This window comes from Pleurodeles waltl, chromosome 9 (assembly GCF_031143425.1).
Source record: "Pleurodeles waltl isolate 20211129_DDA chromosome 9, aPleWal1.hap1.20221129, whole genome shotgun sequence".
Classification (NCBI taxonomy): domain Eukaryota; kingdom Metazoa; phylum Chordata; class Amphibia; order Caudata; family Salamandridae; genus Pleurodeles; species Pleurodeles waltl.
In genome coordinates, this window is record NC_090448.1 from 822,405,719 (window position 1) to 822,430,816 (window position 25,098).

The 25,098-nt window shown below is 45.8% G+C and overlaps 1 protein-coding gene across 1 annotated transcript in view; it reads right to left on the reverse strand.

Annotated features, from left to right (window-relative positions):
* Positions 1-25,098, reverse strand: part of SEL1L (SEL1L adaptor subunit of SYVN1 ubiquitin ligase) — a 299,522-nt gene that overhangs the window by 158,613 nt on the left and 115,811 nt on the right. The window contains exons 14-15 of the mRNA XM_069208115.1: positions 22,361-22,423; positions 17,248-17,335 (exon numbers count right to left, since the gene is read on the reverse strand). Coding sequence (XP_069064216.1) covers positions 17,248-17,335; positions 22,361-22,423 — 151 coding nt within the window. The remainder of the gene's footprint in view (positions 1-17,247; positions 17,336-22,360; positions 22,424-25,098) is intronic.

Sequence of the window (25,098 nt, forward strand, 5' to 3'; positions counted from 1 at the left end):
GTGAGATGTATCTTTATGGAAGAGAAAGCTAGATTTGATTTTTGCAAATGTAGTAAATATCCTACTACATCTTTTGGAGATGCGTGCAATGGTTGAATTTGATTATTGTGGCAGTAACAAACAAATCTTTTTCATTTATTTGCATAGCAGTGTCTAGTGGAAGGTTTTCTAGCTTGTTTTATGACCTCCATACACTCTTGTGTGAGGTCTAAGTGTCCAAATTCTAGGATTTCAGGAGCCAGATTGCTAGATTCAGCGATGCTGGGTTTGGATGCCTGATCTGTTGTTTGTGTTGTGTTAACAGATCTAGTCTGTTGGGTAGCTTGACATGAGGTACTACTGACAGGTCTAGTAGTGTTGTATACCAAGGTTGTCTTGCCCATGTTGGTGCTATTAGTAGGAGTTTGAGTTTGTTTTGACTCAATCTGTTTACTAGATATGGAAGGAGAGGGAGAGGGGGAAAAGCGTACGCAAATATCCCTGACCAATTCATCCATAGAGCATTGCCTTGGGATTGATGGTGTGGGAACCTGGATGCGAAGTTTTGGCATTTTGCGTTTTCTTTTGTTGCAAATAGATCTATTTGAGGTGTTCCCCAAATTTGAAAGTAAGTGTTCAGTATTTGGGGGTGAATTTCCCATTCGTGGACTTGTTGGTGATCCCGAGAGAGATTGTCTGCTAGCTGGTCCTGGATCCCTGGAATAAATTGTGCTATTAGGCGAATATGGTTGTGAATTGCCCAATGCCATATTTTTTGTGTTAGGAGACACAACTGTGTCGAGTGTGTCCCCCCCCTGTTTGTTTAAATAATACATTCTTGTCAAAACAGACAACATGACAACAATGTATTTGTGGGTTATCATGGGTTGAAATGCTTTCAACGCTAGAAATACTGCTAACAGTTTTAAGTGATTTATGTGAAACTTCCTTTGATGTATGTCCCATTGTCCTTGGAAGCTGTGTTGATTGAGGTGTGCTCCCCACCCTGTCATGGAAGCATCCGTTGTTATGACGTATTGTGGCACTGAGTCTTGGAAAGGCCGCCCTTTGTTTAAATTTGTACTGTTCCACCATAGAAGCGAGATGTATGTTTGGCGGTCTATCAACACCAGATCTAGAAGTTGACCCTGTGCATGTGACCATTGTGATGCTAGGCATTGTTGTAAGGGCCGCATGTGCAATCTTGCGTTTGGGACAATGGCTATGCATGAAGACATCATGCCTAGGAGTTTTAATACCATTTTTGCTTGTATCTTTTGTGTTGGATACATGGCTTGTATCACCTTGTGAAATGTTTGAACCCTTTGTGGACTTGGAGTGGTTATCCCTTCTGTTGTGTTGATTGTCGCTCCTAAGTATTGCTGTGTTTGACACGGCAAAAGGTGTGACTTTGCATAGTTGATGGAGAAACCCAGCTTGTGAAGGGTCTGTATGACATACTGTGTGTGACGTGAACACTGTGTTAGCGTGTTGGTCTTGATTAACCAGTCGTCTAGGTAAGGGAACACGTGTATCTGCTGCCTTCTGATATGTGCAGCTACTACTGCCAGGCATTTTGTAAAAACTCTTGGCGCAGTTGTTATTCCGAATGGCAACACTTTGAATTGGTAATGTATTCCTTTGAATACGAACCTTAGGTATTTCCTGTGGGAAGGATGTATTGGTATGTGGAAATACGCATCCTTTAGGTCTAATGTTGTCATGTAGTCTTGCTGTTTGAGCAGTGGGATTACGTCTTTTAATGTGACCATGTGAAAGTGGTCTGATTTGATGTAGGTATTTAGTGTTCTGAGATCTAGTATTGGTCTCGGAGTTTTGTCCTTCTTTGGTATTAGAAAATACAGTGAGTAAACTCCTGTGTTTTTCTGTAGGCTTGGAACTAATTCTATTGCGTCCTTTTGTAGTAATGCCTGAACTTCTAGTCCTAGAAGATCTATATGCTGTTTTGACATATTGTGTGTTTTCGGTGGGACGTTTGGAGGGAATGTGTGAAATTCTATGCAATAGCCATGTTGGATAATTGCTAAGACCCAAGTGTCTGTTGTTATTTCTTCCCAAGATTCGTAGAATTGGCTTAGTGGTGTTGTGTGATGGGGTTGTGTGACTTGTGAGTCACTGTTTATTTTGAGGGGTTTTGGGACCTTGACATTTTCCCCGACTTCTTGGGAATTGGCCTCCTCTATATTGTCCCCGAAAACCTCCCCTTTGATATTGACTCTGGTAGGTAGGTGGTCTTGTCTGTGAAGTGTTGGTTTCTGTGGGTTGACCCCGAAACCCTCCCCTAAAAGGTGTCTTCCGAAATGTGCCTCTGCTCTGCGGGGAGTAGAGTGCGCCCATGGCTTTGGCTGTATCGGTGTCCTTCTTTAGTTTTTCAATGGCAGTGTCTACCTCCGGCCCAAACAATTGCTGTTCATTAAACGGCATATTGAGCACAGCCTGTTGGATTTCGGGTTTGAACCCAGAAGTGCGCAGCCAAGCGTGCCTCCGTATTGTGACTGCAGTGTTTATTGTCCTTGCAGCTGTATCGGCCGCATCCATGGAAGACCGTATCTGATTGTTCGAGATACATTGTCCCTCTTCCACCACTTGTTGCGCTCTTTTTTGGAACTCCTTGGGAAGGTGTTCGATGAGATGTTGCATTTCATCCCAATGAGCCCTGTCGTATCTTGCCAAGAGTGCTTGCGAGTTGGCGATACGCCACTGATTTGCTGCTTGTACTGCAACTCTTTTCCCTGCTGCATCAAATTTGTGGCTCTCCTTGTCTGGAGGTGGTGCGTCGCCTGATGTATGAGAGTTGGCTCTTTTACGAGCTGCCCCCACAACTACTGAGTCCGGTGTTAGTTGTGTTGTAAGAAATATTGGGTCTATGGGAGGTGCCTTATATTTTTTCTCCACCCTTGGAGTTATGGCTCTGCCTTTAACTGGCTCCTGAAATATTTGTTTTGAGTGCCGTAGCATTCCTGGGAGCATGGGAAGGCTTTGATACTGGCTATGGGTGGAGGACAGGGTGTTAAAGAGAAAGTCATCCTCAATCGGTTCCGAATGTAGTGAGACATTGTGGAATTCGGCTGCCCTTGCGACCACCTGTGCATATGATGTACTGTCCTCAGGTGGTGACGGTTTAGTTGGATATGAGTCTGGACTATTGTCAGACACTGGGGCGTCGTAGAGGTCCCATGCATCGGGATCATCCTGGCTCATTGTGGTATGAGCTGGTGAGTGCGTTAGTGGTGGAGTTTGCGCCGGTGATGCATGTGCTGATTGTGGTGGAGAAGGTGGTGGTGTTACTTTCTTTACCACCTTTGCTTGTGGTTGCTTGCCCCCTTGTTGGAAAACAAGTTTCCTTTTCATCTTGATTGGGGGAAGAGTTGTTATCTTCCCTGTGTCTTACTGGATGTGAAGCCTCCTTTGAGTGTAGTCAGTTTCTACAGTTTGAAGCTCTTGACCAAATCTATGCAATTGGGTGTTTAGTCCTTGTTCCTCTGTATAGGAACTAATTTTCGGTTCCGAGGCTTTTTTCGGTACCGAAACCGTTTCAGTAGGCTTTTTAGGCTCCGAAGAAGATTTCTTTGATTTCGGCGTGGTATCTCGGTGCCGAACATCTTCGGTGCCGCTGTCTCTGCGCCGAATTGTCTCGGATCCGGTGTCTCGGCTCCGAGGTTGCTGTGTGGCGGTATCACGACCGGAGTCGGATGACTTCGACACCAGCATGCCCTTTTTCGGTGCCTTGGCTCGGTCACCTAGTTTTTGGGTTAAGCCATGGCCTGTTGGCAGTGGCGTCCCCTGGGCTTTTGTGGACTTTTCGTGAGTCCTCATTTTCGACGTCTTACTCACGGTTGTTATGTCTTCGGCGTCGGATTCCCCCGAATCCGACTCGGGGATGGAGAACGCTTCCTCTTCATCCTCGAACCGATGTTGTCCTGTCGGCGTGGACGCCATTTGTAATCTTCTGGCTCTTCGGTCTCTGAGCGTCTTCCTCGACCGAAACGCTCGACAGGCTTCACACGTATCCTCCTTGTGCTCCGGGGACAGGCACAAGTTACAGACCAGATGTTGATCCGTATACGGATATTTGCTATGGCATTTAGGACAGAAGCGGAACGGGGTCCGTTCCATCAGTCTTTAAGTCGCACGCGGTCGGGCCGACCAGGCCCCGACGGGGGATCGAAATTACCCCGAAGGGCCACCGGAGCTCTTCAAGATTCGGTGTCGATTTGTGCTAACCAACCCGATACCGAACGAAACAATTCCGACGATTTTTTCCGAGATTCTAACTAACTTTCCGACCCGAAACACGGAGCGAAAAGGAACACGTCCAAACCCGATGGCGGAAAAAAAACAGTCTAAGATGGAGTCGACGCCCATGCGCAATGGAACCGAAAGGGGAGGAGTCCCTCGGTCTCGTGACTCGGAAAGACTTCTTCGAAGAAAAACAACTTGTAACACTCCGAGCCCAACACCAGACGGCGGACTGTGCACAGCATGTGTATCTGCAGCTACACATGCCATCGAACATGAAAATACACATCCTTGAGATTTAATGTTGCCATGAAATCGTGTATTTGGAATAATGGGATAACATCCTGGAGAGTTACCAAGTGAAAGTGTTCTGACAGGATGTAAAGATTGAGGGTCCTGAGATCTAATATTGGCCTTAGGGTGCCATCTTTTTTGGCAATGAGCAAATACAGGGAGTAAACTCCCGACCCTACTTGATTTTGTAGCACGGGTTCTATTGCTTTTTGGAGTAATAGAGATTTGACTTCTTCCTGTAACAGAGTGACGTGTTCTGCGGATAGTTTGGTTTTTTTCTACTCTAGGAGATGTTATTCTTCTTTGACAGGCTTGCTAAATATTTTATCAGCATGTTTTAGCATGCCCAGGAGCATAGGGAGCAACTGGTATGTTGTATACGTGGAGGAGAGTGTATTAAACAAAAAATCTTCCTCCAACGGTTCAGTGTGCATGGTGACACTATGGTATGCTGCAGCCCTAGCAAACACTTGAGTGTAGCCTGTACTATCCTCTGGTGGTGAAGGCTTAGAGGGATAGCAATCAGGGTCACTGTCGGGAACGGGGTCTGGATCATAAAGTCCCATGGGTCCACATTGTCTTGCTGCAAGTCAAATGAATGTGATGGTGATTGCATTGGTGTAGGACTGGTAGTAGGAGAGATATGCAGGTGTGGAGAGTGAGGAGGAGAATGAGGAGGAGAAAATTGAGGAGGTGGAGGTTTCTCCTTTGTTATTGGCACTTTAGCTGGAGGCTGAGCAGTGTCCAATTCCTCTTGAAAGGCTTATTTCCTCTTTGGTTTTGGAGGAGGTGCTGTTAAAATTCTGCCAGTCTCTTTATGGATGTGAATCCTGGCTTGCCTTTCATCCATTGCCTCCATTTGTGAATTTTCCTCAGTTTTATGGCTTTCTTTGAGTGCTTGGAAAGTCCATACTCCTCTGTGTAAATAGGCTTTTTCAGCTTCGAAGCTGGTTTATTCGGTATCGAAAAAGTCAGGGTTGAGGATGGTCTCAGCTCCGAAAACAATTTTCGAGATTTCGACTCGAAGGATCGTGGTTTGCTGGGCTCAGAGACAGAGCCTCGGCTCGAGTCCGATGGCTTGGGAGGAGTGGCCTTTTTTGGTGACGAAGTTGTGGTTGGTCACCAAAGGTCTTTTTTCGGGTCGAGCCATGGCCTACCGGCAGTGGTGTCCCCAAGGCCTTATGTTTGGGTTTGGCTGGGACAGGGGCAGGTGTACTCACATGCTGTCTTGCCGTGACCGGTCTGGCCTCCTCAGACTTCTGCTTGGAGTCAGATCCTCGAACGGAGACAGCAGTCTGCACGATCTCCTCCTCTTCGACATCGAGACGTTCAGTGCTTTTGGATGCCATCTCGAGTCTCTCTGCTCTTCTGTTTCAGAGCATTTTCTTGGAACGAAGGATCTGCAGGCCTCACAATTTTCTTCCCGATGGTCTGGGGAAAGGCAGAGATTACAGACGAGATGTTGGTCTGTGTAGGGGAATTTAGCGTGGCACTGAGGATAAAAGCGGAATGGGGTCCGGTCCATGAGGCTTCCACGCGGTAGGCCCAAGTTGGGCGCAGGCACCCCGAAGGGCGAGTAAAGATGTTTGATCCGACGGTACCGAAGTGTTGATAGAAGATGGAACGCGATCGAAACAATACAGATGAGAATTAGAGAGTTTTTAAACTTTTCCGACTCGAACTATCGGAGCTAAAGGAAACACGTCCGAACCGATGTCGGAAAGAAAACAATCTAACATGGAGTCGATGCCCATGGGCAATGGAGCCGAAGAGGAGGAGTCACTCGGTAGTTCGAGTCGGAAAAGTTTAAAAACTCTCCACAAAGGGTGAGGTAGGAGTTGTGAGTATACTAGAGGTGCCCATGCAATGGAGTAGTAATGTATGTACAAAGTGTGTATTAAAATAATATTTATTTACAATTTTCATGCAACTAAAAACGACTACGGGCTCCCGGGGAGGTGGGAGGGCGCATGTGAATCTGCAGCGTCTCATGCCACGAACAGATGTACACTGGGTAAGTGACATTTTCCGTTCGATGGCATGTGTAGCTGCAGATACACATGCTGTGCCTAGACTACAAAGCAGTAATCTCACCAAAAGCAGTGGTTAGCCTGTAGGAGTTGAAGTTGTCTGAAATAATGTTCTTAATATAGCCTGTCCCACTGTGGCTTGTTGTGCTGCTAACACGTCTACACAGTAATGCTTAGTAAATGTATGAGGCGTAGACCAGGTGGCTGCCTTACAAATTTCTGTCATTGGTATATTTCCAAGAAAAGCCGTTGTGACGCCTTTCTTCCTAGTGGAATGTGCTCTTGGTGTAATAGGTAAATCTCTTTTTGCTTTAATATAGCAAGTGTGAATACATTTAACTATCCATCTGGCGATGCCTTGTTTGGATATAGGATTACCTGCATGAGGTTTTTGGAAGGCTACAAACAATTGTTTTGTTTTACAAAATTGTTTAGTTCTGTCAATGTAATACAAAAGTGCTCTTTTTATGTCTAATGTATGCAAGGCCCTTTCAGCTACTGAGTCTGGTAGTGGAAAGAAGACTTGGAGTTCCACAGTTTGGTTTAGATGGAATGGTGATATGACCTTTGGTAAGAATGTTGGATTTGTACGGAGAACCACTTCGTTTATGTATTTGTATAAAGGGTTCTTGAATAGTAAATTCTTGTATTTCACTCACTCTTCTAAGTGATGTGATGACTATTAGAAAGGCTACTTTCCAAGTCAGAAATTGGATTTGACAAGAATGCATGGGTTCGAATGGTGGGCCCATGAGTCGTGTTAATACAATATTAAGGTTCCAGGAAGGTACTGGTGGTGTCTTTGGGGGTATGGTTATTTTTAGTCCTTCCATAAATGCTTTAATAACTGGGATTCTAAAAAGCGATGTTGTATGTTTTATCTGCAGCTAGGCGGATATTGCAGTGAGATGGATTTTAATGGAAGAGAAAGCTAGATTTGACTTTTGTAAGTGTAATAAATAACTTACAATGTCTTATGTGGAGGCATCTAGTAGCTTAATTTGATTAGTCTGACAGTAGCAAACAAATCTTTTCCATTTGTTTGCGTAACAATGTCTTGTTGTAGGTTTTCTCACTTGTTTAATGACCTCCAGACACTCTTGTGAAAGGTTTAAATGTCAGAATTCTAAGACTTCAGGAGCCAGATTGCTAGATTGAGCGATGCAGGATTTAGGTGTCTGATCTGTTGTTTGTGTTGTGTCAACAGATCTGGTCTGTTTGGTAGTTTGATGTGGGGTACTACTGATAAGTCCAACAGTGTTGTGTACCACGGTTGGCGAGCCCAGGTTGGCGCTATGAGTATTAGTTTGAGTTTGTTTTGACTCAGTTTGTTGACCAGATAAGGAATGAGCGGGAGAGGGGGGAAAAGCGTAAGCAAATATCCCTGACCAGCTGATCCATAGAGCATTGCCCTTGGACTGAGGTGAGGGTACCTGGACGTGAAGTTTTGGCATTTTGCGTTTTCTTTTGTTGCAAATAAATCTATGTTTGGTGTCCCCCAGCGGTGGAAGTGATCCTGTAGGATCTGGGGATGTATTTCCCATTCGTGAGTTTGCTGTTGATCTCGACTGAGATTGTCGGCTAACTGATTTTGAATGCATGGAATGTATTGTGCTATTAGGCGAATGTTGTTGTGAATTGTCCAATGCCAAATTCTTTGTGCTAAGAGACACAGTTGTGACGAGTGTGTCCCCCCCCCCTGTTTGTTGAGATAGACAATATGACAACAATGTACTGTCTTGACAAGAATGTGTTTGTGGGCTATTAGTGGTTGAAACGCTTTTAATGCTAGAAATACTGCTAGCAGTGCCAAGTGATTTATGTGAAGTAGTTTTTGTTGACTGTCCCATTGACCTTGTATGCTGTGATTGTTGAGGTGTGCTCCCCACCCAACCATGGAAGCATCTGTTGTGATAATGGCGTGAGGCACTGGGTCTTGAAATGGCTGCCCTTTGTTTAAATTTATAGGGTTCCACCATTGAAGCGAAGAGTGTGTTTGGCGGTCTATCAACACTAGATCTTGTAGTTGACCCTGTGCTTGCGTCCATTGTTTTGCTAGGCACTGTTGTAAGGGCCGCATGTGTAGTCTTGCATTTGGGACAATGGCTATGCATGAGGACATCATGCCTAGTAGTTTCATTACGAACCTTACCATGTAGTGTTGGTTTGGTTGTATGCTTGATCTTACATTTTGGAACGACTGGACTCTTTGTGGACTTGTGAGTGGCAATTGCTCTTTGTGTTTTGAGTGTTGCTCCCAAATATTGTTGTATTTGGGATGGTTGCAGATGTGATTTTTGGTAATTTATAGAAAACCCTAGTTTGTGTAGAGTTTCTATGACATATTGCGTGTGAAATTGACATTGTTGTTGAGTGTTGGCTTTTATTAGACAATCGTCCAAGTATGGGAATACGTGCATGTGCTGTCTCCTTATGTGAGCTGCTACTACGGCTAGGCATTTTGTAAATACTCTGGGGGCTGTTGTTATCCCGAACGGTAGCACTTTGAATTGATAATGTTTGCCTTGAATTACAAACCTTAGGTATTTCCTGTGAGAAGGATGGATGGGTATGTGGAAATACACATCCTTGAGATCCAGTGCTGTCATGTATTCCCCCTTTTTTAGCAAGGGAACTACGTCTTGAAGTGTTACCATGAGAAATGATCTGATTTGATGAAGAGATTTAGTGTTCTGAGATCTAAGATAGGCCTTAATGTTTTGTCCTTTTTTGGAATGAGGAAATATAGTGAGTAAACACCTGTTCCTTTTTGGTGATTGGGTACTAGCTCTATTGCTTGTTTTTGTAACAGTGCTTGGACCTCTATATGTAATAGGTCTAAGTGTTGTGGAGACAGTCTGTGCGGTTTTGGTGGCACACCTGGAGGGAATGTTGTGAATTCTATGCAATAACCATGTTGGATAATTGATAGGACCCATGTGTCTGTGGTAATATGTGTCCAATTGTGGTAGTATTTGGTTAGCCTCCCCCCCACAGGTGACATGTTTTGGGGTGTTGTGACATTGAAGTCACTGCTTGCTAGGGCTTGGTTTGGTGGGCTGGAATTTCCCTCTTCCTCTTGGGAATTGTCCTCTATAGGAACCACAAAACCCTCCTCTTTGGTATTGTGATTGATAGGTGGGTTTTGTTTGGGATGTTTGTTTCTGAAACCCCCCTCTAAATTATGGTTTCCTAAAAGTGCCTCTGAATTGTGGGGAGTAGAGCGCGCCCATGGCTTTGGCCGTGTCCGTGTCTTTTTTTCATTTTTTCAATGGCAGTATCGACTTCCGGCCCAAATAACTGATGTTTGTTAAATGGCATATTTAATACCACTTGTTGAATTTCTGGTTTGAATCCAGAACTCCGCAGCCATGCATGCCTGCGAATTGTTACAGCCGTGTTGACAGTCCGTGCTGCTGTATCTGCAGAGTCTAATGCGGACCTTATCTGATTGTTCGATATGGCCTGTCCCTCTTCAACTACTTGCTGGGCAAGTTTTTGATGTTCCTTGGGAAAGTGCTGTATGATGTCTTGCATCTCGTCCCAGTGTGCCCTGTCGTAGCGTGCAAGTAGGGCTTGCGAATTCACAATTTGCCATTGATTGGCTGCTTGTGATGCCACTCGCTTGCCTGCTGCGTCGAATTTGACTTTCTTTGTCAGGTGGTGGAGCATCCCCTGACGATTGAGAGTTCGCTCTTTTCCTTGCTGCTCCTACAACCACTGAGTCCGGTGTGAGCTGTTGTGTTATGAACTGGGTCTGTTGGAGGTGGTTTGTATTTCTTTTCGACCCTAGGCGTGATAGCTCTTCCCTTTACAGGCTCAAGGAAGACCTGTTGTGCGTGCTTGAGCATGCCCGGTAGCACTGGCAGGCTTTGATAGGATGCGTGGGTAGATGCCAGAGTGTTGAAAAGGAAGTCATCCTCCACTGGTTCAGAGTGCATAGCTACGTTGTGGAACATAGCTGCCCTGGCTAGTACTTGCGTATATGCTGTACTATCTTCTGGTGGGGACGGCTTGGTTGGATAACACTCTGGGGTTGTAAGAAAATGCATCCTTGGCATGGTTACCCCCTGACTTTTTGCCTTTGCTGATGCCAAGTTATGATTTGAAAGTATGCTGAGGCCTGCTAACCAGGCCCCAGCACCAGTGTTCTTTCCCTAACCTGTACCTTTGTCTCCACAATTGGCACACTCTGGCATCCAGGTAAGTCCCTTGTAACTGGTACCTCTGGTACCAAGGGCCCTGATGCCAGGGAAGGTCTCTAAGGGCTGAAGCATGTCTTATGCCACCCTGGGGACCCCTCACTCAGCACAGACACACTGCTTGCCAGCTTATGTGTGCTGGTGGGGAGAAAATGACTAAGTCGACATGGCACTCCCCTCAGGGTGCCATGCCAACCTCACACTGCCTATGGCATAGATAAGTCACCCCTCTAGCAGGCCTTACAGCCCTAAGGCAGGGTGCACTATACCACAGGTGAGGGCATAAGTACATGAGCACTATGCCCCTACAGTGTCTAAGCAAAACCTTAGACATTGTAAGTGCAGGGTAGCCATAAGAGTATATGGACTGGGGAGTCTGTCAAACACGAACTCCACAGCACCATAATGGCTACACTGAAAACTGGGAAGTTTGGTATCAAACTTCTCAGAACAATAAATGCACACTGATGCCAGTGTACATTTTATTGTGAAATACACCCAGAGGGCATCTTAGAGATGCCCCCTGAAAACATAACCGACTTCCAGTGTGGGCTGACTAGTTTTGCCAGCCTGCCACACACCAGACATATTGCTGGCCACATGGGGAGAGTGCCTTTGTCACTCTGTGGCAAGGAACAAAGCCTTTACTGGGTGCAGGTGCTTCTCACCTCCCCCTGCAGGAACTGTAACACCTGCCGGTGAGCCTCAAAGGCTCACCCCCTTTGTTACAGCGCCACAGGGCATCCCAGCTAGTGGAGATGCCCGCCCCTCCGGCCACTGCCCCCACTTTTGGCAGCAAGGCCGGAGGAGATAATGAGAAAAACAAGGAGGAGTCACTGGCCAGTCAGGACAACCCCTAAGGTGTCCTGAGCTGAGGTGACTCTGACTTTTAGAAATCCTCCATCCTCCAATAGGATTAGGGATGTGACCCCCTCCCCACAGGGAGGTGGCACAAAGAGGGTGTAGCCACCCTCAGGACTAGTAGCCATTGGCTACTATCCTCCCAGACCTAAACACACCCCTAAATTGAGTATTTAGGGGCCCCCAGAACCGAGGAAGAGAAATTCCTGCAACCTGAAGACGAAGAAGGACTGCTGACCTGAAGCCCTGCAGAGAAGACAGAGACACCAACTGCTTTGGCCCCAGCCCTACCGGCCGGTCTCCCCACTTCGAGAAAAAGTGCAACAGCGACGCGTCCCCCAGGGTCCAGCGACCTCTGAAGCCTCAGAGGACTACCATGCATCTAAAAGGACCAAGAACTCCCGAGGACAGCGGCCCTGTTCCAAAGAAACTGCAACTTTGCAACAAAGAAGCAAATTTTAAAGACCACGCGTTTCCCGCCGGAAGCGTGAGACTTTCCACTCTGCACCCGACGCCCCCGGCTCGATCTGTGGAAAACTAACTCTACAGGGAGGACTCCCCGGCGACTGCGAGCCCGTGAGTAGCCTAAGTTGACCCCCCTGAGCCCCCACAGCGACGCCTGCAGAGGGAATCCAGAGGCTCCCTCTGACCGCAACTGCCTGCTTCAAAGAACCCGACGCCTGGTGAACCCACTGCACCCGCAGCCCCCAGGACCTGAAGGATCCAACCTCCAGTGCAGGAGCGACCCCCAGACGGCCCTCTTCCTAGCCCAGGTGGTGGCTACCCCAAGGAGCCCCCACCCCATTGCCTGCATCGCTGAAGACCCCTGGGTCCCCCATTGAAACCTATTGCAAACCCGACGCCTGTTTGCACTCTGCACCCAGCCGCCCCTGTGCCGCTGAGGGTGTACTTTCTGTGCCTGCCTGTGTCCCCCCCGGTGCCCTACAAAACTCCCCTGGTCTGCCCTCAGAAGTCGCGGGTACTTACCTGCTGGCAGACTGGAACCGGGGCACCCCTATTTCTATTGAAGCCTATGCGTTTTGGGCACCACTTTGACCTCTGCACCTGACCGGCCCTGAGCTGCTGGTGTGGTAACTTTGGGGTTGCCCTGAACCCCCAACGGTGGGCTACCTTGGACTCAACTTTGAACCCTGTAAGTGCTTTACTTACCTGTGAAACTAACAAATACTTACCTCCCCCAGGAACTGTTGAATTTTGCAGTGTCCAATTTTAAAATAGCTTATTGCCATTTCTGCCAAAACTGTACATGCTATTGTGATGATTCAGAGTTCATAAGATACCCAAGTGAAATACCTTTCATTTAAATTATTGTTTGTAAATCTTGAACCTGTGGTTCTTGAAATAAACTAAGAAAATATATTTTTCTATAAAAAACCTATTGGCCTGGAATTTGTCTTTGAGTGTGTGTTCCTCATTTATTGCCTGTGTGTACAACAAATGCTTAACACTACCCTCTGATAAGCCTACTGCTCGACCACACTACCACAAAATAGAGCATTAAAATTATCTCTTTTTGCCACTATCTTACCTCCAAGTGGAACCCTTTGACTCTGTGCATGCTATTTCTTACTTTGAAATAGTACATACAGAGCCAACTTCCTACAGGGCTGTTATCCGATATTGGTGGATCATATAAATCCAATGCATCATTATCATCTTGGGTCATCCCAGTATGTGTGGGTGACTGCATTATTGTTGTTCCCACTGGTGATAATTGTGATGAGTGCAGTGGGGATGGTTGTGGTGAGACCTGTGGTGTTGATGACTTGTCTCTAACCACTTTGGCCTTTGGTTGCATTTCGGTTTCTTGAAATGCCAGTTTTCTTTTAGATTTGAGTGGAGGTAAGTTTGAATCTTGCCAGTATCCTTTTGGATATGTAACCTCTGTTGTCTTTGGTCAGGTTCTTCTATATCCAACTCTTGCTCAAATCTATGTGTCTTTCCTTGAGTTGCATGGAAAGCCCTTGCTCCTCAGTGTATGAGCTTCTTTTCGGCTCCAAGGCCGCTTTTTTTCGGTACCGAAAATTCTAATGTAATAGTCTTTTTCGGTTATGAGGAGCTTTTAGGGGGTTTGCTCGATTCGATCACTCGGTGTCGAAATTTTTCGGTGCCAGCATCTCGACCGGAGTCGGAAGTCTTCGGCAACTCTTTGGCCTTTTTCGGTGCCGATGTTATCTGGTCACCTTCCTTCCTTTGCTGGTGGTGGCGTCCCCATGGCCTTAAGTTTCTTGGTGTGACTGAGTTTGGGATGGTGCAGGTTTACTCACGGTTTGTTGCACCATCGAGGGTCGTTCACTGTCGGATTCATCCAAGTCCGTTTCTTGGATGGAGATTCTTTCTTCCTCCTCTATGTCGAGCTGTTCTTTCGGTTTCTACGCCATTTGCAGTCTTCTTGCGTGTCGATCTCTCAAGGTTTTCTTCTATCAAAACGCTCGGCAAGCTTCACATGAATCCTCTCTGTGTTCGGGTGACAAACACAGGTTACAGACCCAGTGCTGGTCTGTATAAAGATACTTTGCGTGACACTTAGGACAGAAACGGAAGGGGGTCCGGTCCATTAGTCTGGGACGTAGAGGAGGGGCTCAAGGATCTGCTGCAGCTCCCTGCGCATTGTTGCACAGACAGGTCATGCCCGACACCATTCTCTAAGGCCACCTCATGAAGCAGGAGGTCCAGGAGAGATAGGTCTAGTGGTGAGGAGGAAGGGCACCAATGCTGCATGGTTTGCAGGTGACGGGGCTGTACAGGTTGTGGAGTATAAGATATGCTTTAACTGATGGTTTGTTGTGTTTGGTGTCTTCTAGGGCTCTGGGTATATTCCCATCTCACAGTTCAGAGGTAAGGCGAGCCTGGTGGCAGAGAGTACAAGCTGTGCTGGCAGACTAATGAGCGAGTCCAGTAGTGGGGTCACTGCACTGGCGGGTATGCCGAGACCTGGCGCAATATCCTTGTTATTAATTGTGTATCAGTGATTGGGTTTCATGAATGGGGCAGTATATCCATGCAAGGGCACTTGTGGTCACCCAAGCGTCAGAGCCTGTGGCGGACCCTCATCAAATGTCAGGGCAGCAGATTAAAAGCAAGTGAGCTGTAGCCAAGGAAGACTGCTGAGCGGCGATCGCAGCTCTGCTGTGCTCCCCAAGCCCCGCAATCTAAGGCAATCAAGTTGATCCTCAGTTAGCTAGCTGACATCTGCATGCCCGATGCCCAATTTCACTTTGCACAGCGTTGATAATGGTGCACAATGTTGTTAGGGGTGGAGGAATAAGCGCAGTGCCTTGGCCCAACATGACCCCCCCCCCCCCCCCCCCCCCAACCAGATCCTATTCCCTTGTGGCTGTGGCGCAGCCTTCTGGTATGAATTAGGCCTTGGGCTTGTTAGGCATGAGGGCTCCTCGGGCACTCAAAAGAGGGCTCTCTGCCTCCTCACCTCCCTCACCGATCTTGCCAGCAGCCCCTCTGCTGCAAGCCTTCCCCCAGAGACCAGCCCTCAACAGGGCCGACCGCATGTTCCAGTTCGCCGCAGTTTGTGGCTCATCCCCGGTTGGGGGCTTCAATATCAGATTCCTCTCAGCAGCCCAAAACCCAGGCGGATCTCTCTTCCGACCGCCACGATCCACGGGGTAACGCATGCCGCAGCAGAAGGGAGACTATCTTACGTGCATGTCGCAGCACGCTCCCGGGAGGCAAATCGCCCGGGTCCAAGCGGCACGCAGCAGTGGTCCACTGGGCTCAGGGCAGTATCTTCAATCTTGGGGCCCGACGAGTCCATAAATAGTGTAATTTTATCAGATAATGGGGCCACGGCTTGAAGCACGTTCAAAGATCGTCTGCCATCTTGGCCCTGTTGGCCATGCTCCTTCCTTCTGCACAGACCCTCATGCTTGTGTTGGAACTTTGAAGGTGACTGTACGCCTAGCCTAGCAATTAACCTCGGATTCTCTTCCAAAATACAAAAAACACCTTTGGCTCAGTAAAAATGTAGAAAGAAAAACAAAAGATCAGACAACAGATAACTTTTGACACAATCAACTACCAACTCCAAATAGAAACTTCCTCAAATAAAAAATAAATAAAAAAACGGGATTCCGTGGGTAGAAAACAACTGAAGAAGTTGAGTGACGACATAAAACTACCTATTTAATTTGTAATAATGATATAGAAACATTTGCATGAAGTGAATATAAAACTGCATCAATGAGAATTACTGCATATACTAGTTACCCGGTACCATCTGTTTGTAGCATTTAATACTGGAGATTCGCATGTTTAGCATACCTGTGGGGGCTGAATGACAACTCCGAAGGAGTGGAGTATCAAGGCAATCTTGCATAGGTAGGCACTACTAGGATAAGAGTTCGTGGCACTTGCCTGTGCCTCCTTATCATGAAGGGAAGCAGTAGGATAGGTGGAAAAGTGTAGGCAATTATCCCTGGCTAGTTCGTCCATGGACTTAGGATCTAGGTACCTGGTGGTAAAGCTTAGTCTATATGCAGGAATGCTAGAAGTGCGTGTGAAGAATCGGGGAAACGGTTCCCACTCAAGATTTGTTGATGTGTTCTCCTGAGCAGGTCTGCAAAGTCAATGTCGACTCCAGGGAGATGCTCCGCCATGAGGGCGAATGTTATAGCTGAGTGACCAGTGACAGATCCTCTCCTCTAGGTGATAGAGATGAGGGAAGTGCTTGTCAGCCTGTTTGTTTTTGGATGTAATACATGGCAGTCATGTTGTCTGACCTGATTAGGATTACCTAGCTGTGACTGACCAGGAGAAAAGCTTTGAAGTCTAACTGAATGGCAAACAGTTCCCAGTAATTGACTTGGTGATTCTGGTGTTGACAGCGCCACTCCCCTTAGATTGTGTACTGGCAGAGATGAACACCCCACATTGAGAGGGGAATCAACAGTACTATTCATCTGAAGGACCAGCTCTGCGAAAGGCCTGCCTTGCACCAAGCTGCGGCATCATTGTGTGGATATTTTAGCTTGCGCACAGCCTGAAGTTGGCAACACTAGTCTAAGAGCCTTATTCGACATCTGCGTGATCCACACACTATCCACCGCTGCTAGGAGGATAATGGTATACAGTCTATGCTAAACACTGGTACTACGCCCACGGATGCCATGAACGGAAAGTGCACAGAGACCAGTGTGTACTGAAAGGGTAACTGACTTTGATACATGCTGCAGTGATGGAAGATCGTGAGCTACAGATTTTTTCATATGATTGCAGATCTAGAGACATTCTTTTCTTTTTTTTTAAACGAAAGAAGTCAAAAAGAGAATGAGGAGGGGCTTGCAGCAGAATTGCTGCCTTGGGTGTTTTATTATTTTTTTTATTTTATTTTATAAGCTTTCTTATTTTTTGTTATACATTTATTTTAAAAGATAATAAAACAGAAACAAATGTTGCATTATTCAGAAGGTTCTTCTCTCCATTTTAAAGGGTTTTGGTATCCAACAGATGAATGTGAATCACTCATTGTTCAAGGATATAAATAATGATCTAATTACAGAGGAATGGCTGTTATGAGAAACATAAGGATGAGCAGTGGATAATAATGTATATACTGAAAATACTGATACAGATATCATACTTACTATAATACATGGATCCTAACTGAAGTTGGCCATCTACCCAGCCTTGTTCTGCAGCCTTTTGGAAAAACTTCAGTGCCTGGTCATAATTCTGCATAAAGAAGAAGATCACTTTCATTATTAAAAAAGAGCGGCATACATACCATAATAGTTCGTAATCTTCATATCTTTCACATGAAGCACTGCCATCTATCCTGTATCTTTTCGATTAACTAAACAAACTGATTTGTACATGACTGTAGGAAAGTACCCTCTTTCTTGGCATGGTTACCCACATTTTATGTAACAGATTAGAATTTAGGCACACCCTACACCACTCTAACATGTCTTCAGTACCTAGGATATATCAGCCCATGGGTTCTCACAATGAGGACCTTACCTTTCAGGAACTGAGGGAAATGTGTAAGAGTAGGAAACTGAAGACTGGGAGGAACCCTAACAAGAGTCTGCTCCTAGAACATCTCCTTCAGGATGACCAAGATCAAGCTGGTAGCCAGGATGAGAGGGAGGAGGATGTAGACTCTAACGTTCCCCAGTATTAGAGAGAGAGGATCTTGTCGTAGTTTGGACTCTTGCTCTAGGCAAGACTGCTGGTTTAAGGATGACAGTACTTTTGTCTGTAGGTGACTATGCCTATCCTACAACAAATCGCAACTGTTGTCCCAACCTTACCGGCTCACTAGCAGCACCTCACCAAAAACACAATAGTAAAAGGTGATTTGTGGCAGCCTTTATGCATGGACTCGAGAATAAGACATCTCAGGGAATGTTGTGGTTAAATGGAGATTACCCCTTTCTAACAGATATATCATGTCTCATACAAACACAGGCAATGACGAAGATGCAGTAAAGTTTCAACAGTTTTTATTTAATACAACTGCAATTTGCGATATGTTGCATGGGCTGCAATGATTAGGATAATGAATAATGCAAGAAACTGAATTGTGAAGACAATAGTCATTATTACAAAGACCCCACCATCTTGCAATGCATGTAAAATACATATGAGATGTAATATGCCCTAATACCCTAATGTGATAGGCCTAACCTCCTACCTAAAGGAGAGCTGGGTTTGCTAAACCTAATATGCCAATGCCATGTCATTGAGAGGAGCCCCCAACCCTCGTTACCTTGGAATGAGGTCTCTATCTCAGACTCCGCAGGGATACGAAGACTGGGTCAGCGTCAAGACGATGTGCAGCATCAGTATCAACGATGGTGGCGATGCCCTCTAGTCGGAATCCCTCTGATTATCTGTCTAAAGTGCGATGTATTTTTATAGATCTACGAGGACCCCTGACATAGGTGTGTTCCCAAACAATAGATAACAGACATGCTTGGGACGGCAATTATTATAAACAAATCCCTCGAAAGTATAGAGAGGGAAAATCCCTAAGTGTGAACACCTACTGTTTGTTTGTCTTTGTTGCTTGATCTTGACGCCTTAGCGGAGTGGCACTGATAATGCAAAGCATAACAAGTGGCCTACCTATAAACAAGGCAGCCATCTTAGATAAATTAAATGGGCTAAGACAGAACAAGCTAAGCAGGTTAAAAGTCACTAGGTGACGGGGGCACGAGTCTGCAAGCCAAAGGCTAAGCTAACTCCTGTAATCCCATTAAAATATACTAGGATTCACTACACCCTCCCCATTGACGTAACAGGTATGACGAAGGTACAGGAACCCAAACGCTAAAATTGCTCTCAACTAAAATGCTAAAAGCACCAAAACTAGATAAAAAACTTCTTTAAAATGTGTTTAAAAAAGGAATAAAAACAGTTCAGCTAAAATACAGAGATGTTAATGTCAACCATGACAAGCACAGCGTGCCAAAGCAAGTTAATTTAAATGCATAATTTTAATCGGGAATGGCAAGCCAATTCATCAAATTATTTGCTGTATGTTTGATCTCGAAGAGTGTCATCGAAGTCACCAATCAAGGACCTCAAAAAATGAGTCAACATCATCTGATGTTAAATCGAGTGCTGGGCGGACAAACGGATCCACAGAGCAGCAATGAGCAGTACTTTCTGGTGTAAAGTCATCCGTTGCAGTGCCGTCGTCCATGGTAGATCTCAAAACGGAAGGCTCATACGTGGCCTTGCGGAGCAACCTTAGTCTCAAGGGGCATGACCGTGTATGAACCTTCATCGGGGACATCAGTAGTTCGTGGTCCACAGGAAATGTCGGTGCAACAGCAAGACAGACCATAGGCAGATGTTCAAAGAGGCACCATATGCAGCAGAAAACTGGTTGCACGTACCAGAGAAGGGGCCGAAATGACAACGACCAATCATGGTCCAATTCCACCAGCAAGGGTGCACCGAATATCCGAACCATGCGCTCATGGCACAGCGGAGTTGGTGGGAGCGGCTCCATTGCTCTGCGTAGCTGGAAAGAAACAACCACTGTGAATCAGAAGAAATAGCAGTAGTAGTCCTCCAATCAAAGCCAAAATAATTGGAAAGCCACCAAACACACTTGAAAAGAGCGAATGGATGGCCGACGGGATGACTCCGAAGACAGTCTGGAAGATGGACACGAAACCAGACCAGACAGCCTTAAAGAAATGGACAATCCCAGTAGTGCTTGAAGCATTGAATATTCTGGATACCAGTTCTCCAAAGCGCTCGGGGAAGTTGGTATTTAACAGGGAACGTATCTCGGCTGATGTATGCTCCCCAGATTGCGAGATCGTCTCTCTTGTATATGATAGGTACCAGAATCAATACAAGCAGGTAAATACGTTCCGCGAGAAAAGTATTTCTGTTTCAAAAGTCGACAATGCAAGTTTCAGAAGCAGTAATGTTATCCTATGGAGAAAAGTACAAGTCCTGTATTCCGGTATTGTACAGCCACTTAGGAGGCCAATCTCCTGGACTGCAGTTAAGTGCTGGGCAAGGGTCAGGACCACACCAACCAGTCACATCACAAAAAGAGGCTGCAGGTGAGGACTGAGGGGTCCAGTCAGTAGGGGGGGGGGGATTGGGGGGGGGGGGGGGGGGGACGGACCAACAAGTAGGTTCCAATCTCTCAATGTCCGGGATGTGGAAACACCTCTGGTTCTCTTCTCAAAGGGCCAGGGGTGACGGGTTTTGAGGCGTCTTGAGGTGTCGGGTTTTCTCCACCAGAGCACTCACGATTGAGGGGGCTGCGTGCCGGGTTGCAGGTGACATCAGATCGCTCATAGTGGGCAAGTCCAAGGTGGGCTTTGTCTTTGGAGAGCTGGGGAACCACACTGGCACCATTGGTCCACTTCAACTCGGGCTGTGCAGCACAGGTGCAGTAGTGCTTTCAGGTGTCTGGTTTCTGGCGGTCCGGAGTACTCCTAGTTTGTCTTGGGGTGCCTGCAAGATGCAGGAAAGCAGCTCTGCTGCTCCACAGGAGTTCCTGGGTATTTGTTTAAGGCAGGCAGTACTCCCAGGATTTGGAGGCACAATAGCTGCAGGATGCGACTTTGGCGCAATTTGTCAGGAGCAGAAGACAGACCAGCAGGGCTGGGTCCACATCAGGTGCTTCTTCCGTTGCTTTTGTGGCTCTTCAGTGTCCTTCGTAGTAGGTCAGCAGGAATCTGCAGTTCTGATGTCAGGGGCACCCCTAAATACTGCATTTAGGGGAGTTTCAGGAAGTGAAGGGTAGCAGCCAAAGGGCTACTTACTCCCAGGGTCACTACAGCCCTATATGACCGCTTCCTGTGAGAAGTGGTCATAACCCTGTCCCAGAGTTCCCAAATCTGCCAACGCAAAGATGACAAATTTCTAAAAGTTGTGTCCACATCAGGCAGCACACCTTGGGGGTGGGACTAACCTGAGGGATGTACACACCTCCCTGAATACTAAATGTCCCACCTTTCCAGGTGCCAAACGGGCCCTGGTGTGGGGGGTGAGGTAGTCAACTCTTCTTTGAGTGAATCCTGATCTGCATACCAAGGGAGCAGGATTTGTTTCTGACCGCCCAAGAGCAAATGCTCTCACCGTTCGGGGTCAGAATTGTGTCTAGTGGTGCCAGGCTGCCTAAAACTAGTCAGTCCACACACAGGTAGTTGGTAGGTATTCAGAGAGCACCTTTAAGGTGCCCTCTGGGTGCATGTATTAATAAATTAATCACTGGCTTCAGTGGGAGGTTATTAATATGAGATGTTTGATACCAACCATCCCTATTTTCAGTGATGCCATAATGTAGCTGGGAAACTTACAGTAACCAGTGTCCAGCACATTTACTTAAAATGGTTTCCCTGTTCACTCACTATGTCTAAGAATAGACAAAGACATAGCAGGGGCATATTTTCTCTAGCATAATTTGTCCTCACAAGAAATATAATGCACCCTGTCTTAGGGCTGTAAGGCCTGCTGTAGGGTGACTTACATATATGCATGCAGTGTTAGGGGACAGGGCACACAGGGTGTGTGTCATGTTGTGTTTTCACTTTTAGCTGCACCAAGACACGCAGCCTGCAATGGCATTCTGCATGTGCTAGGTGAGAGGTCCCCGAAGGGGGGCACAATCCATTTTGCAGCTCTTGGGGACCTTCTTTGGTAACCCATGCCCTTGGTATCAGGAGTTCCATTTACTAGGGACTTATGGAGGAACCAAAGGTATTGCCAAGAGAGGAACAATTGCACAGTTTTAGGGAAAGAGATCTGGCACTAGGGGCATGGTTAGCAGGAACCCCTACACTTTCAGTCAAAACTGCATCAATCAGCAGGAATAAAGTGGGGGTGACCATGTCAAAAAGGGACACATTCCTACACTGGCCACATCAGGTCAAGGGGTTGTAAGTGAGAATAACTCAATTTCTAACTTGTACCTAGTTTCAACACGTAATTTGGCATGAAATAAAATGTGAAGACCATGCGGAAGGACAAGAGACTGTAAAAAAATACCATTAGTGGCTTAACTATTGTGCTAAGGGCCCACTGCACTCATTACCACTGATTCTTAAGATTTAATGGAACCACTTAAACATCTGGAGATTCAGCATTTGTACAGAATTAATAAAATATGAAAATATCATTTCAATGATTATAACTCCTTTGCCAAGATCTAAAAGAAATAGACTTGGAAAATTAACTGTCCACAGACAGACAAAGATTTCTGTTATTATGAATACTTACTACAGGAACACCTTTTCCATATAGGTAGGCCATGCCAAGACCACTCTGACCCACGGGATTGCCCTTGAAGGGAAAATTAAAGGATTAAAATATTAAACAGAGCATGGTTTTCAATCCACACTGACCTCTGAATAATGTTGTGCCATTTGCATTACTCAACACTGACAGCATTGAAGGTAGAGCAAAATAAATAAGTCTAAAAGGGTATTGATAGTATAAGGATAGTTGCAAGCAGAAAAGGCAATTTCATGACAAACAAGACCAGCTAATCATGGAACGTAAAGGCTTGGGCTGCAGTGTATAAATCGTTATTTTCAAAATACCTACCCATAGAAGACAGACCACTGGTCCAAACAACTTTTTCCAACAGGTAGAAATACATTTTATTAGCTTATCTGTTGTGGTAATGATTACGAATAACTCAGGATGTGAATCGTGCTTCCTCCAGACTTACGAGATCCCATAATGAACAAGTTACTTACCTTTAGTAATGCCTTATGTGGTAGAGACAAATTCTAGTTGTAGATTCATTACCTTAGAATTTCTCCCAGGTGTCAGTCTGGATCCGGAGATTTTTCTCGAGCAGTACCCTTGAACGCTGTCAAGTGGCATCGGTCAGCTTAGCATCAGTCGTTGGCATTGTCCACGCCGGATATGACGTCTTGGGATCTATATAGGTGCCACCCAGGCACGATGACGTCAGTTTCTTTACAAAACTTTCCACACCAGAAGTGCTGAGCCATGAAGAACACTGAACACTGGTATGTCAAAACTAGGGCCCTGAAAGGGAAGTCCCTGGCCCTGAAATCAGTTTGCGCTGGGACTGCAAGGAATCTGCACTAGAATATGTTTCTACTAGATTGGGAGTTACTGAAGGTAAAAGTTACTTGTTCATCTGATTGAGACTTCTAGTTGCAGTTCCTTACCGTAGAATAGATACCCAAGCAATACCAGCCTTGGAAGAGGGTCTGCAAACAAAGATCATACTAGGAAGTCCTGCAGGACTGAATGGGCAAAGTACCTGTCCCTTCGGACCGGACTGCCCAGGAAGTAGTAGATGGTGAACATGTGCCAGGATGTCCAAGTTGCTGGCTAACACTTGTCCAGGACTGGAACTCTGTGCGCTAAAGCAGTGGTTGCAGCTGTTGCTTTGGTACAGTGAGCGTGCAAACCCTCCAGGGGTGGATTTTTAGCCAATGCGTAGCACATTTTAATGTAGAGAACGACCCATCTAGAGATGGTTCTCTTCTACACTGCCCGAACTTTCTTTGCACCCACATACCCAACAAAGAGTTGATCATCCCCCCGGAACTCTTTGGTATGTTCAAGGTAGGATGCCAATGCTCTTTTTTGGGTCCAAGCAGAGTATCTACTCTTCCTTAGAAGAGTGTGGAGTGTGTATAAAGTGGGCAAGGTGATGGACTGGCCTACATAAAAGGGCGTAACCACTTTCAGAAGAAAGGAGGCCCGTGTGTAACGCACGACTTTGTCAGGTTAGATGGAAAGGTAGGATGGCTATCTGCAGATGACTCACCTGCGGGTAGATGTAATGGCCCCAAGGAAGGTTGTTTTTAATGTTAGAAGCCTGAAGACTGAGAGGGCAATTGTGAAGTGGCTCAAAGGGAGCACCCACGAGGAATGTTAGAATCAAATTCAAATCCCATTGGGGTATGATGAATGGTGATGGAGGAAACAAATGGGTAAGACCCTTATGGAACCTACTAATGATTGGAGACTTAAAGAGGGTTGGTGAAGTAATCTCAGAAATGCAGGGATAGCAGACAAATAACCTTTAAGGGTGTCCAAAGCAGATCCCTTTTGGGCCAAATAAAGTAGGACCTTGGAAAGAGAGGTAGAAAGGTGTCAACAGACTTGTATGTGCACAATACCATAAATTACTTACAAGGACACCTGGCTGCCAAGTTAACATTACAAACTTCGGGCGGAAGGTCAAATGCTGTCAACTGCCACCGCTCAATCTCTGTGCAAGAAGGCGGAGACTGGACAGGTATGGGTGGAGAAGAAAATGAGTTACTTACCTGTAACTGTGGTTCTCCAGTATTGGTATCTTTCATAGATTCACATGCTTGAATCATTCCCAGTCGTCGAAGTGGGAGCCCCACGGTACATAGAAAGCAATAATTAGAGAACATTTTTTTTTTTTTTTAAATCAATAGGAAAAACACATTCAATTGTAGAACTATCAGCCTCTTTAGAAAGAGCCCAAAATTCAGGCAATCAGGCGTGACCACCCCTTTAGAACCCTCAGCACAGAGGCTCAGTCTCTCAGATTTCTCCGCACTAGAGATTACCGGAAACAACCAAAGGAGGTGAGCCTCCATGGGGAGGAGGGTGGGTCGCATGTGAATCTATGAAAGATACCAATACTGGAGAACCACAGTTACAGGTAAGTAACTCATTTTCTTCTCCAGTATTGGGGTATCTTTCATAGATTCACATGCTTGAATCCGAATAGCTAGCAGTAAGAAAATTGTTTGAGTTCTGAAACACCAAGAGTATGCCTGTGCATAATGCATGCTATCTGAACTCATATAGGTAATTAACATTTGCAAATCAACCGTTAACCGTAATACCTATATAAAATATATATATATATAAAAATATATATATATATATATATATATATACACACACACATATACACACACACACAGGTATATAAACATAAAATTATCTTTGTAACAGTACATAGAGGAAGGAGGGTAAGAGGTTATTGG